Source organism: Loa loa (assembly GCF_000183805.2).
Source record: "Loa loa unplaced genomic scaffold supercont3.520, whole genome shotgun sequence".
Taxonomy (NCBI): domain Eukaryota; kingdom Metazoa; phylum Nematoda; class Chromadorea; order Rhabditida; family Onchocercidae; genus Loa; species Loa loa.
In genome coordinates, this window is record NW_018108700.1 from 13095 (window position 1) to 26223 (window position 13129).

Genomic DNA, 13129 nt, shown 5'->3' on the forward strand with positions numbered 1-13129 from the left:
ATAAACATAAATATAAATATAAATATAAGTGTAAACATAAATATAAATGCAAATATAAATATAAATATAAACATAAATATAAATATAACAAATATAACCACAGAAATAAATAAATAAACAAGCAAATAAATAAACAAATAAATAGACAAATGAAAAAAAAATAAACAAATGAATAAGGTAAATAAGTAAATGAATAAATAAATGAAAAATAAATAAATAAATAAATAAATTAATTAAATTAAATAAATAAATAAATAAATGAATAAATAAATAAATAAATAAATAAATAAATAAATATATATATATATATATATGATGACAACAGTGTTAATAATTAATTTTTGAAATATTAACTATGTCATAAAAATGACAATATAACAATGATGACAACAGTGATAATAATGATATAATGAGAATATATTGAGATGCTGATTACAAAATCCATTGCTCTAATGATAGCTAGCTAATTATGTAAATATGAGTAACAAATCATGAATATATCCTTAACTATTGAATTTTCACCACCCTTTTTTTTCATTTCAGATATCAGCTAACAAATAAAAATCACATCCACAATTAATGCTATTAATATCAATTCAATAATCATATCTACCATTGTTAATAATTAAATATCAACCATGCCATAAAAATGACAAACTTTCCAAATTCAAAAAAAAAAACAACAATCACTTTTGATTACTTTTTTTTCAGTTTGTTTGGCTTTTCTCCCATTATATCTATAGTAAATCTTCTCCTTCTAATATTCCTTTTTCATTTCATCAATTACATGCCACCTCTCTCAGTATTTCTCATCATTTATAATAGATAAGTATATCATAGGTAAACATAGTTTATACGTCAGTAATGTTAAATCGTATTAGACATATATTATGTTTCATAATAATGCTTCCCAAAACTGTTGTTGGAAAATAAAAATATATCATCCGGAAATTCGTGCTGTAATTTGTCAATGAGCAAATTAGAGCAAAACTGGAACATTAAAATAAAAATCTAAAATAAACAACAATAGTAATATAATATAAGCTACCTTTACAAAATTTTGTTATATTTTTAATTAGAAATATTCATTAAAAAGAAAAAAATTCATTAAAAAAAAAGAAAGACTTTCGTAGTATCAATTATTAATTTATTCAATAATAATTCTTTAATCAATCAATAATATCCTCAACTATCATATGCTCAAATATTTTTATGAAATGAAATTTTGTAAGTAGAAATTCTTGCATACAATAAAAGTAATTAAAATAAACCATTAAATTATCATCATAAATAAGTCCAAAGTAAAAAAGAACCAAATATTACAGTAATTAATGAATTATTAAGAATCATAGAGAAGGAAAACTTTTTTACTCCCCTTAGATGACTCTTAAATTATGTAAAACAATAATGGAGCGATAGTACGCCATTTTTCGTACTTCTTATTATGTCTTTATTTGCATTACTGTTGCTTTTTTTTTTCGATAACTAAATTCTCCACAAACATTTATGGATGATACGTTGGGTAGTGATAGCGATAGGCTACTCCAATACTCATGCAATAGAAACAAAAATATCACTAAAAGTATTTACTACAATAAAATGGCAGCATCCTATATGTACCATTGATTAATTAAATAGCAAGCAAGAAAAAAAGCAAAACAACAAAGTAACAAATTTTCAAACAAAGTATAATTACGAAAAAAAATTTTAACTGAAATGAAAACAATCTGAACTATGATTCGAGTGAAAACAATCTCATACTTCTATGCTACACTATTTTTACTCCTATACATAAAGAGATGAATCAGCAAAGAAACATAAGAAGCGCAAATCGTTAATGTCATGAAAATGAAATCATCGTCAACCTTAATAAAAATGCCTAATTCGTGAAATTAAAAGAAAAATATATAAAATACAAGTGCAATTGAACAAATTTTTTCTTCATAAGTTATAAATACCTAAATGAAAATGCTTGTGGATAACGGGATTCGTTCATATTTTGGTGAAAAGAACTTCCCATATGTACCGGGTAAATCTTTATACCAAGGCAATACTGGGAAAGCCAAAATATGAAGATCGTGAAGTTCGAACTGTCTTCTTCTTCGTGAATACCAGTAACCAAAATTACCGAATACCAAGTGTGGCACATTGTACGAGTACTCATACGGCATAGCAATCTGATTCTTCATTAATTTATATTTTTGATCAGCCTATAAAACTATCCGATACATTTGACGGTATAATATCGAAGCATCACTTTTTGAATATTGGAAAAAATCAATAAAATTTAGGTGCTGAATGAACTTTAAAAAAGGTAGTTTCCTTAATGCAATGAAAACTCACTACACGATACAAAATGCTTTTCTGATGCAGTGCACAACATGTTATTGATAACGAATAAGTGCTTGCAAAGTAAACTCGAAAGAAATCCTGAATGGCACCTGCAAAATCGAAATGTTCGCATATTATTCGCAATCATTTAAATTAGGGAAAAAAACGTATAATTTTGTGATCGTCAATTCAAGTATCTCCAGAAAAAATTTAACGGATACTAGACATGCTAATAAATAAACAGTACATATATTAATTAACAAATAAACACACATATAAAGTTCGAAATTTTCAAGAACATGTCTCATATTCCGACTTATCCGGAGAACAAATCCCGAGTCATAACAGCAAAATCTACAGAACGGATAAGAAGATTGAAATACTCAGAGAGCAATCAATTTTGAAGGTAATAAAAACGATTTTATTTTTCCACCTAGGAAAGTTTGACATTTCTATCTCTGCTGAATCGTAAACTCGATGTAGCTGAATGTATCGAAACGAAAAAAAAAACCAATAAGATGGCATTGCAATTTTCTAGAATGATAAAAAAATTTGATATTTTTTCGATATCAGCATTTGGAATCAACTACAGAAACTGACCATAAAGGCCTGGAGCAACAGTGACGATATCATGTTCAGTGATATTTAACACCTCACGCTTTTCAGCTTCTAATTGTTCGACTTGATACATGTATTCCACAATAGGTTTAGCATTTTCATCACTTTCTATTAACTTCGTCAAGTCACCCTAAAAGTGAAGGAATTTCAACAGAAAAAAAAGGTTTCCATAAAAAAATACTCCAATGTTTCATACCTCAAACAGTTTCGAATTTAATTACTAGATCACAAACGAAAAACGATGGTATATTTCAACCTTCACATATTCAAAACTTACAGTATAATATGTTTGGCACACCATTTCAAATAACTTCCGAGTCCTTTCTATTAGAATCTTCTGCTGGATATGATGAGCCATATCTAACATAACACCAACTCTCAGATTCGGCAACCTTTTCAACATTTCCAAATATTTTATGGTTAACTGGAAAGAAGATCAAAATTGGATTTATTAACATATACGTTAACATTATTCCCAACATCGATCGTATATCCAAAACAATTTAGATCAAATAACCACTCTTCAGTAAAAAATCAAAGCTAATGAAGCCAACAAAAATAAAGTGTAAGTAAAAGAAAATTTCTACTTCAAAAGAATTTCAAATGCTCACATGAATCCGAGTAACATCTCGCCTATTCCGGTAGCAGTCAAATGCTCGTTCTATACACCACTCATTCTGCAATCGTGAACTTAAAAAGTTCGTTATTTCTAAGAGTTTTTTTTAAATATTCAGTAAAATATATCCTGCTTTTTATCTAGAGAGAAAAGATCAGAGTAGCATTTTTTTTAAGCAACAATTTACCGGAGCCCAAGGAAGCGAGCGTGAATTTCCAATCATCAATACATAATCTTCAACTTTCTCCTGTGGTGGTGGTTTCAATCTATCCCTGAAAATAAACGAAAACGTAATCAACTTGTCAAAGTAAACTAGAAAAATGTTTAATAGCTTTTTCATGCAAAATATATCTGCATCTTGATCACTTATTTCGAGTTGCACCACAATAATATCAGGAAGATCATCACTAATTTCCAAGTCGTAAATTGGGTCACCATAAAATTATTTCTCTTCAGGTATTTCAGAAAACTAATAGTGGACACTTCAATACTGGAGAAAATCAATTCAAGAATACCATAAATTTTATAAGATTTACACTAATTTTACTTCAAAATCAGAATTCACTAACCATACTGTTTTGACAGTATTCATCTCCGAATCCCAAGCAAAGCATTCGCGACAAATCCTATCATATTCATACTGGAATGTCGCATCAAAATAATCATTATCGATAAGAACCGGTAAACGTGATCGAAACACATACTTTGATCGTACCTCCTTTTCTTCCTCATTTTCTTCATCATTTTCAAATTGCAACCTGTCGTTAATTGTATAGCATGATTTATATCGACAGTATTGCATTAGAGCTCTCGACTTTGAAAGTAAGGAGCCTGAAAGGAAGCTACAACTAATTTCGTTTAAAGTCCTACATTTAATTTTGAATTATTCCATTGAAATTACAAAAAATTGAAGGCCAAATAGGAGAGTTAATTCATTCAGATTGACGTCTGGAAGCTTAAAATTTTCGAATCAATTCACATCACATAACTGACCTCCCCTTCTGTTTCAAAAATACATATGAAAACTCTACTTTATTATTTCCGTTTTTAATCAATAAAGGAAGAAATATACCGAATATTTGAGCCTTAGTCAATGTCATTTCTTCATCATGAATTGGGATTCAACCTAAAGCAACCTGAAATGAAACGGCACAAAACGACGTCAAAAAAAAGAAAAAAGAGCATAGTAAATAATTCCCGATGCTTTCAAAATCATTTAGGTTCCTTCGAGTATAAAACATGCTAATAAAACATTATTCGACCAAATCAAATTCCCTCAAGAGTTACAACCCGAAATTCAAATTACCTTAACAAGGATTTTTGGGTAATAAAGCAGGTAGATTTAGTAATAAGAATAACCAAGCTTAGCCTAGTGCTACATTATAGAGATGGATCTTGAATTGGATGTTCTATTTGCCACCATTTATCAGAAAAAAAAAAACCCATTCTTGCGATAAATAAGAATTCGAAATAAAATTATTTCTTTTCAGATGTTAAAATAAAATAAAATACGAACAATAAATTAATCAACCAAGAATGAGATATATAAGAGTGATCATCAACTGTATGTTCAACAAAAAATGCAAAAATTCTTTTAATGAACAAGAAGGATGTATTTTTTTAATGAAATAAGAGAAATGTAAGACAAAACCGGGAGCATTTCGTCATCTTTTATTCTTAACAACTTTAAAGCATTTTTCCAAGAAAATGATAAGAAAAGAAATCATACTTACCATTTAGATTTGGTTTCTGGAGAAGGAAAATATGAAGCAGACACGACAGAGTGAAAACCTAAAAGTGTCTGGCAAAAATGCAGTTAATACAGTTTAAAAAACTATTACAGCTATGCAATGAATTCAAATGGGTACGGTTGGAAAGGGTTCGCTTGTACGAATTGTCTCACATAAACATAAAGTTAATCTCATCGATATTCTAAAAAACTTAAAGATAAGCAGTTTCTCCAACTTTTTATAAATCATACTGTTACTATAATCAATTTATTATTGCACTACCGGTAAAATTGCAAAGCCAAAACTAAAAGAAAACTGTTGGAAAAAAGTTTCGTCCTGACAAGATACATAAGCAAGAAATGCCAGCTTTTCTAGTGAAGCAATTGACAATCATGTTACCAAAACCAGGATCAAATTGAAACTGATATGAAACCGGTAAACCCAATTCGAAAAGAAAAGACAGGGAAAAATTTTAGAAAACTAATTTTTTCGTTCCCATAAGATCATTTTTTCTTTCGTTTACAAAGCCGAATAACAATCAGTTAGGCATAAATTTACATTTGGTCAACTCGAACCAGACTTACGGAGAATTTCACAGAGATGAAATGATCATTTGTAGTTAAATGTTATGACATTATAGAACTGCTAAGAAGATATCGTTTTCATCAGAAGATAGACAACAAAAGATAACAAAGCAACAAGTGCTGCAATGAGGAAATAGTAATTTAGCGAAGTTATGTCACCAACTTTACATATTGGAGGTAATACAACGGAACTTAAGCTCGATGTCGATGAACTGGATCGTTCCACGCGGCTAGGCCTATCGTCTTCATTTAACATGCTCAATAAATCGCTCCCATCCAAATGGCGTTCGCTATTTACATCAATGTCATCTAAATATTTATCATTTCATTTATTCCAGTTTTCTAGACAAATTATCAAATTCAAGTCGAAAAGCTAATGATATAAGAAATGAACCATATAGAAAGTCAACATAAAAATATTACTGAAGATCATTTGTTTAGAATTCACATATTTAACACAATGTCTGCTATAACAAGTCATCATATCTAACAGTTACAATTTGAAGAAAACAAAACTTTCCTTTGAATTACCGATTCTAAATAAAGTTCACTCTGAAAGTCTGAGAAATAATCCATAAAAGATATTACTTACCCTCAGGAACTTTGAGAGTTAGAAATTCCGCGAAAGACTGTTGTGCATCTTTCGCTGTATCACTTTCAAAGAGGTAATCCGTGAAAACGATTGCCGGTTGACTGGGTAAGGAAACATAGGCAGCACGAGGTAACTGGTGTACCGCCAACCGATCCTTTGGCTCATCCTCGATCACATCCGTACTTTCGTAATGAAGCTCTTTGAAATATGCATAAGGTTACACATTGAAACAACTAATAATTATTTGCGGATGAACTGAAGCAAACAGTTACCATCATGAAATTCTCGAAATCAATTTCCGATTACATCCAGAAATATAATAATCTGTTAAGTTCACACTATTATCAATAGTCAAAGATATCTGTAGTAAATATGCAGATCATTATGATATTCTAAAGATGAAATAATGTGACAAAACTCAAAAATTCTTCAACCATTACTTGCTCATGACATGATAAGAGGTAACTTACCAGCTCTACTACATAATGACCTTATTATATGTTCTTTAACAGCATCAATTGCTTGACCAATGGTAGCTTTACTGGGTACTGCTGCCTTTGCAATAGTATCTACGATCAAATCAATGATGCAGAATGAAGATATCATTTGGTTTTCCGAATCATGTTTCTCGTCTAGAATTTCATTTCGTCGTAATTACTTTGCTTATTCAGACATAACATATTTAGATCTTATATCATTCAACAGCTTCTTAGTTTGATTCGCTATATATCTGAAAGATTACAGCTGCCTTCTGAGGATGGTATAGATAATTCGTAGCTGTACCAGTTTTCAAATTCTAATCATTTACTCTTCCATCTCCTTGCATTATTCATTTCAAATATTGAAATCCTATCTAATTTGTTTTAATGAATGAAGAACTAAAGTATCAATGCAAATGTGGTAGAGGTATAGTGCACAGTTATTCTGTATGACAAAGAAGCATGTTAGCATAAATTATTTGAATCTTTGATGAAGCACACCAGCATTTAGAAATATTTCAATATCAAACGTGGTCGGTCCTCGATTTTTCCGATCACGAGGCCTCAAAAGCTCATCTCTTCGTCGCGACAAGCCATTCACCAATGCTAAATCTGTTTTCAAAAGCTGAAATAAAGTTGCACAATTATTTGAACTTTCAGCCTATCCAGTATCAATCAACTTTTGAAGTTCAGAATTTAGAGTCAGAAAATCATTAGTTTTTTCTTAAGAATCTAAAAGTTAGAAGTTTAGAAAAACAGAACCAAATGATGATAAAAACATTTACACGTTCAGCCCAATCATGTATTGCACTTGTAAACTGCTTGTGAAAATCCCAAACACCATCGGTCAGAGGTTCCGATAATCGAAAAGCAGCAGATGATTCCAACCGTATCCATTCCAACTACAATAAGCAACATGCAGCGAGCTATAACTCGCTTTACTCTATCTCTAAATAATTACAATACACTGTTACAAAAACATCATCCAAGATATAAAATCCCAAACATATATCACTTGAACATTAGTTTAGCTTACGAGTAATAAATTAATAAAGATTACTTTTTTAAACTACCCATACTTCTACTACGAACAGATACACATGACTATTAACCAATTAAATATATTCTTATTTCAATCGAAAACTAAACATAAAAATTACGAATACCTGACTAAAGCTCACTTTGGTTTGTGAGCCAACAGCACCTTTTCGACTGCAATCAACAATGCATCCAAACGGCTTCCCCAATGGTGTTTCAATTCCAACTAATGCCTAAAATTTATAGTTTCACTGCAAAAACTTATCCAAACTTTGTAGCGTATCTCTTCCATATTTTCAAAATCTTAGACCCTGTATTCTGGAAAACGATGAATAAAATAACCAAGGCAAAAATATAGTACTATGTATGAAAGTTAATCCAATATGAGACCAACTTAATCTTATCCAGAATTTTGTAATGATCAAGTTAAACCTCAAAAGGCAAGAAAAACAGGAACAAACCAAAGAATTATCAACAGGCTTGATGTTGAGAGAACTGAGCGCATTATGACGGACTGTTATCTGGGAAAGTGCTCGAACAAGCATCCCACGAATTTGTGGTGACTGCAACGATATTTTTGAATCAGCTAACCATAGCAAACCTAAAACAACAAAATGAAGACCTAAATTTGATTCTACCATATTTATTACATATTTTGAAATCAATCATTGAGCGACTACCAGTAAATTAAAAAAATACAGCAATTTAACGTAGTCTGAGATTACAAACTACCTATAAGAGAGTGATTATTTCATAAAGAAATAGGAGTGATTTTGAATCCAGTAAACTTAATAATTAATATTTACTATTTGCTAAATGTACTATCAAAAACACTTACCAACTATCATGGTGCCACCAGGCAAAAACCTCAAAACACGCGACCCGATATCAGCAATCCAGTCATCATCTACTGATTTCGAATAAATATCACCAGTCCGCGAAATGTATTTCTCCTTTAAAAATGTTTAGTTTTTAACTGCAAAAAGAAAATAATGACAAGAAGTATTATCAACAGATCCTACCCAATGTACATCTCCAGTTTCATTTCACAACATGACAATATTAGATTTCACTTCGAAACACTCGACGGAGCAATAAAGTCCTGACCATAGTAGAAAAAAGTAATTGTTAATAACGTGCAAAAAAAGCACCGCAAATGATAAGTCTAGCTGCATTGATCTGCTTGGAAAAATGGTACCTCATCTTGCATAGTGTCAGGATTAGGGCACATTGCAATGTGTGCCACATAAAAATCCTCACAAATCTTGGAACCAATTAAAAAGCCAGCGCTACCACCAATTGAATACTTTCGCTGCCTGTCACAATGTTCCCGTATATAACAATCCAATACAAGTTCCAAACATTTATCCAGCAGAATCATTGCGGGTAATCACAACTGCTATATATATTTATACATTCACTGGTTAGAGCTGTTTAAAAACTCCTGCAAATTTATTACATCTGGTACGCAAAGAAGATGCATACGGATATCCATGAAATTCGAAAATCAATCTCTTACACATGAAAGCATGTTTGCCCGCCGAATATTCCCTCATGAACTTTATTAAACACTTCCATTATTTCTGTTAATATTATGTGCGGTTACTATTTGTACCGGATGTTGACTGCTTCAATGAATTATTTATAGAAATATTTATTTCATATGACTGGATGAAAATATGCACCGAAGACAATCTATTGAAAAAATGCACCATGGAAACTGATTAATCATACCGGTATCTTAAGTTACAATGTATTTAAAACAGTGAGCACAGGAAACTAACGTGAATAACGAACTACTGGTTTAAGAGTGATCAAGCAAACGAAGGACACGGAAAATACATTTACAATGCTCAGACTTGCATGGTTTCAAAATTCACAGGCTTTGAAATCCGACATACAATTAAAAAATCCAAAAAAAAATGAATATAAAGAGATTACCAAGTTTTCGTACTTGCCAAACTAATCTTAGCTTGTCCTTCAATTTAAAAAATTGAATTTTTGCAATTTAAAAACTAAGCAAAAATAAAAATTAAACAAAAATAATCTTTATTGCTACCAAATGAAAAAAAAAACTCCCGCTTTGCACGGGAATTAAACACTGTTCCTGCAACATAAGCAAGATTTGGACCTCTACCGGAGTAGAAATCGCTATCATGCCATCATAATCTCAAGCGTCAAATGAAATAACGATAGTCAATTTTTCTAAGCTTTCAAAATCAGATATTTGAAAAAAAAAGAAAAACTTTAAGATCCATTACATGAGATTCTTCCAGCATGGGATATACAATTAAATCTACAGAAACTGAAGTTCCAGTAAACAGCTTATCTTCCTTGACGCAAAAAAAAAAATCGCCCTTGACGCTGCCATTTTTAAATTCATTAAGGCACTCACGATGCTTTTCAGATGGATTCATCGATGAATATGAATTTTTTGCAGTTTTTTGATAAGTGACATGAATATTACCATATAAAAAAACCTTATTTATACACTTCATTATCGCACAGTCTACGTGAAATTACACAGATAGAAAGAGGAAATTGACGATATCAATAAATGGTATTGTTCATACGAATCAATTTTTCCAGAAACTTTCTATTTTACACCCGCAAAATTAACCAGCACATATGAAATCCGAATTTGTAAGAACAAATAACAGTTGGTATCTGCTATTAACTGGTCACTCTTTAGGGCTCATTTCTGCAGCCAACTAAATCCAAATTTTTTAATGATTTTTAGCAATAATGCAAGACAATCTTTCCTCTCATGGATCTTTCAATTCTCATAAGAGGTTACAACTACTATTTCTATATTTCTCTAATCCTTTTAACATCAATCCAACTTAGCACCCTGCAACATCTCTTACTACCCCCCGAACATGCCAACATCTTGTCGAGAGAAATGATTTGGCCAATTTCAATTATTGCAGGAGTGTTGCGTCATCGATGCATGCTACAAGTTATGAAACAGCCACGACATAAAATGGTTTTAATTGAAGGCGAGTCAATGCTTTGGAATTGTTAGGTTTTTTGAATAATTTCAGAAATAAGAAACTTAATATCATGATAATTTTGTAACATACATTATCATTGATACGTTTAGATATCGAGAAATTTGTCTAGTTTTTAATTTACAATTAAATTTCAAAGTTGAAAGCAATGCACCGTTTGGAAATCTTCCGCAAATTTCTTCGAATTCGAAAAAGTATTGTTTTGTAAAATAATGAAAAATGACGTTGTAAAATAACTACAAAACAACTGTAAAATAACTTTAAATGCTTTCAAGGAAAAAAATAAAAAACTTGGATAATAATTATATGTGGCTGAAATTTAATCGAATTAGATCAAATGATAAGCACTAGTGTCGCGGAAGCTGTGGCATGATACAAATGGAAATTGAGTTGGAAATTCTTTGAAAAAACTTACTTCTTTTGAAGTACTGCCGTAAAGTTCGAATCTTTTGAGTTGCAACTATGAGCAGCGAATTCAATCAAATAATTAGCCAACGATATATCTAGAACAATAATCAATGCGAGAACAAACTATAGGGGAAAATAATTCGGCGGGATGAATGTAAATTAACGAAATGACAAGTTGAAATCAAAGGATAAGGATGGGGATATGAACCCTTTCAAACCCTTATAAGTGAAAGAGGTTTACATTGTTTAGGAGAGATACATATACACATGCATAACGTCAACAAGAGGAATTTACAATACAATTCTCAGGCGATACAGTAATAGGTAAGGCACTGTCACAATGGGCTATTTATTATTGTATATAGACAGTTAATATGGATGGGCGAAAAAGAGAAAAAAATTTAAATATTACTAATCATATGAGTCATAGCTAAATTATGAAAAGCTACTTTTAGTTTTCCGACAATTAAAAACTTGGGAGTAGAAGGTAGCAAATAATATGCCAAGGAAGTTATTTGCTAAATGAATGTATGCATCATGAATCAAGAGTTCATAAATAAGATGCATTGGTATTCATCATAGTTACCTGGGAATGATAATATCAATAATCTTGGAATTTTACTTAATACTTTCTTCTGAGAAGCAATAAAAGTATCTGGTCATTTAGTGTGTCACACAATTCCAGTTAGAAGTAATCAAATGCAAAATGATCAGTAATTGTAAAATAATTCATTTTAATCAAGCGTCATCTCAGGTCGTTGCGCATTTAATTTATTTTTTATCGCGATAGCATTTTCGAATATCCTGAAGAGATTTTTCCAGAAATTTAAGTTCAAAATCCTCATCAAATCATTGTCTCACAAATATACAACAATATATTGTACGTTGCAGTTAATTTATATAACATTTTAAATGGTAATCAAAACGTACAACATGTTTCCTTTCCACGAAGCAAAACCCTAGGCTCCTTTGAAAGAGTCTTCTATGCGTCAGGGGGGAATCGAACCCCCGTCGATTGCTTGGAAGGCAACCATGCTGACCATTACACCACTGACGCCCACGTAAGTGGAACTTTCACTTATGAAATAAATACTTTTTACTGTCAAATTTTAGTTGAATTTGAAAAGATAACGACATTACGGTAACCAATACAGTATTCAAATATGGAAGTAACATTTAAATATTCTCTTAAGAAGATTTCACCCGTGCTGAAACCAAATTATGTAATGATTATCGTAGAAAAAATTTCGATAAGTGATCATTTTTTTCTTTCACAACTTTTAAGCAATTCAGTTTTAATGAAATATTTTTTGCAAACGAAACTACGCAAATGAAAGAATACTTATCATCGGATGTCAACCATAGCATTACTTATCAAAATAATCAATAAATATGATGTTATCAATATTGTTATACATATTTACTCATTCCTTGTTGTTGTTGTTGTTGACATTGTTCACTTCACTGTCACTCATTTCTTGTTGTTGTTGGCATTGTTCACTTCATTGGTCACTCATTCCTTGTCCTTGTTGTTGGCATTGTTCACTTCATTGATCATTCATTCCTTGTCCTTGTTGTTGTTGACATTGCCCACTCTATTAGTCACTCATTCCTTGTTGTTGTTGTTGACATTGTTCACTTCATTGGTCATTCATTCCTTGTTCTTGTTGTTGACATTGCTCACTCTATTAGTCACTCATTCCTTGTTGTTGTTGTTGTTAG

The 13129-nt window shown here is 31.0% G+C and overlaps 3 protein-coding genes and 1 non-coding gene across 4 annotated transcripts; 1 reads left to right on the top strand and 3 right to left on the bottom strand.

Annotated features, from left to right (window-relative positions):
• Positions 1 to 1801: 1801 nt before the first annotated feature.
• LOAG_08176 (hypothetical protein) lies at positions 1802 to 4850 on the bottom strand. The gene is made up of 8 exons (XM_003143707.2): positions 4638 to 4850; positions 4135 to 4396; positions 3753 to 3837; positions 3561 to 3626; positions 3227 to 3373; positions 2932 to 3079; positions 2344 to 2441; positions 1802 to 2210 (listed from the first exon to the last, which is right to left on the bottom strand). The coding sequence occupies exons 1-8, from the start codon at positions 4663 to 4665 to the stop codon at positions 1959 to 1961; spliced, it is 1086 nt and encodes a 361-aa protein (XP_003143755.1). The 5' UTR covers positions 4666 to 4850; the 3' UTR covers positions 1802 to 1958.
• Positions 4851 to 5821: 971 nt separating this feature from the next.
• LOAG_08178 (hypothetical protein) lies at positions 5822 to 9441 on the bottom strand. Its single transcript, XM_003143708.2, has 9 exons — positions 9187 to 9441; positions 8827 to 8941; positions 8450 to 8589; positions 8117 to 8221; positions 7736 to 7852; positions 7452 to 7575; positions 6942 to 7103; positions 6472 to 6669; positions 5822 to 6188 (listed from the first exon to the last, which is right to left on the bottom strand). Exons 1-9 carry the CDS (start codon positions 9367 to 9369, stop codon positions 5941 to 5943), a joined length of 1392 nt encoding a protein of 463 aa, XP_003143756.1. The 5' UTR covers positions 9370 to 9441; the 3' UTR covers positions 5822 to 5940.
• A 2951-nt stretch (positions 9442 to 12392) lies between these two features.
• On the bottom strand, positions 12393 to 12464 carry LOAG_20107. Its single transcript has one exon. It is a non-coding gene; the product is annotated as a tRNA-Gly (tRNA).
• A 328-nt stretch (positions 12465 to 12792) lies between these two features.
• On the top strand, positions 12793 to 13128 carry LOAG_08181 (hypothetical protein; the record flags this gene model as incomplete). Its single annotated transcript, XM_003143709.1, has 1 exon — positions 12793 to 13128. A coding segment is annotated over one exon (336 nt), but the record flags the coding sequence as incomplete, so codon positions are not given.
• Position 13129: the final 1 nt, after the last annotated feature.

What these genes read in the sequence shown, in the direction of transcription:
- LOAG_08176 (XM_003143707.2), bottom strand. Translation starts at nt 4,665, where the DNA reads ATGACATTGACTAAGGCTCAAATATTCG. An exon ending in GACTAAGGCTCAAATATTCG is followed by an intron (nt 4,397 to 4,637) that starts GTATATTTCTTC and finishes GCTTCCTTTCAG; the next exon opens with GCTCCTTACTTTCAAAGTCG. An exon ending in GAGATGTTACTCGGATTCAT is followed by an intron (nt 3,374 to 3,560) that starts GTGAGCATTTGA and finishes TCTTCTTTCCAG; the next exon opens with TTAACCATAAAATATTTGGA.
- LOAG_08178 (XM_003143708.2), bottom strand. Translation starts at nt 9,369, where the DNA reads ATGATTCTGCTGGATAAATGTTTGGAACTTGTATTGGATTGTTATATA. An exon ending in TACATGATTGGGCTGAACGT is followed by an intron (nt 7,576 to 7,735) that starts GTAAATGTTTTT and finishes ACTTTATTTCAG; the next exon opens with CTTTTGAAAACAGATTTAGC. An exon ending in GTCATTATGTAGTAGAGCTG is followed by an intron (nt 6,670 to 6,941) that starts GTAAGTTACCTC and finishes CATATTTCAAAG; the next exon opens with AGCTTCATTACGAAAGTACG.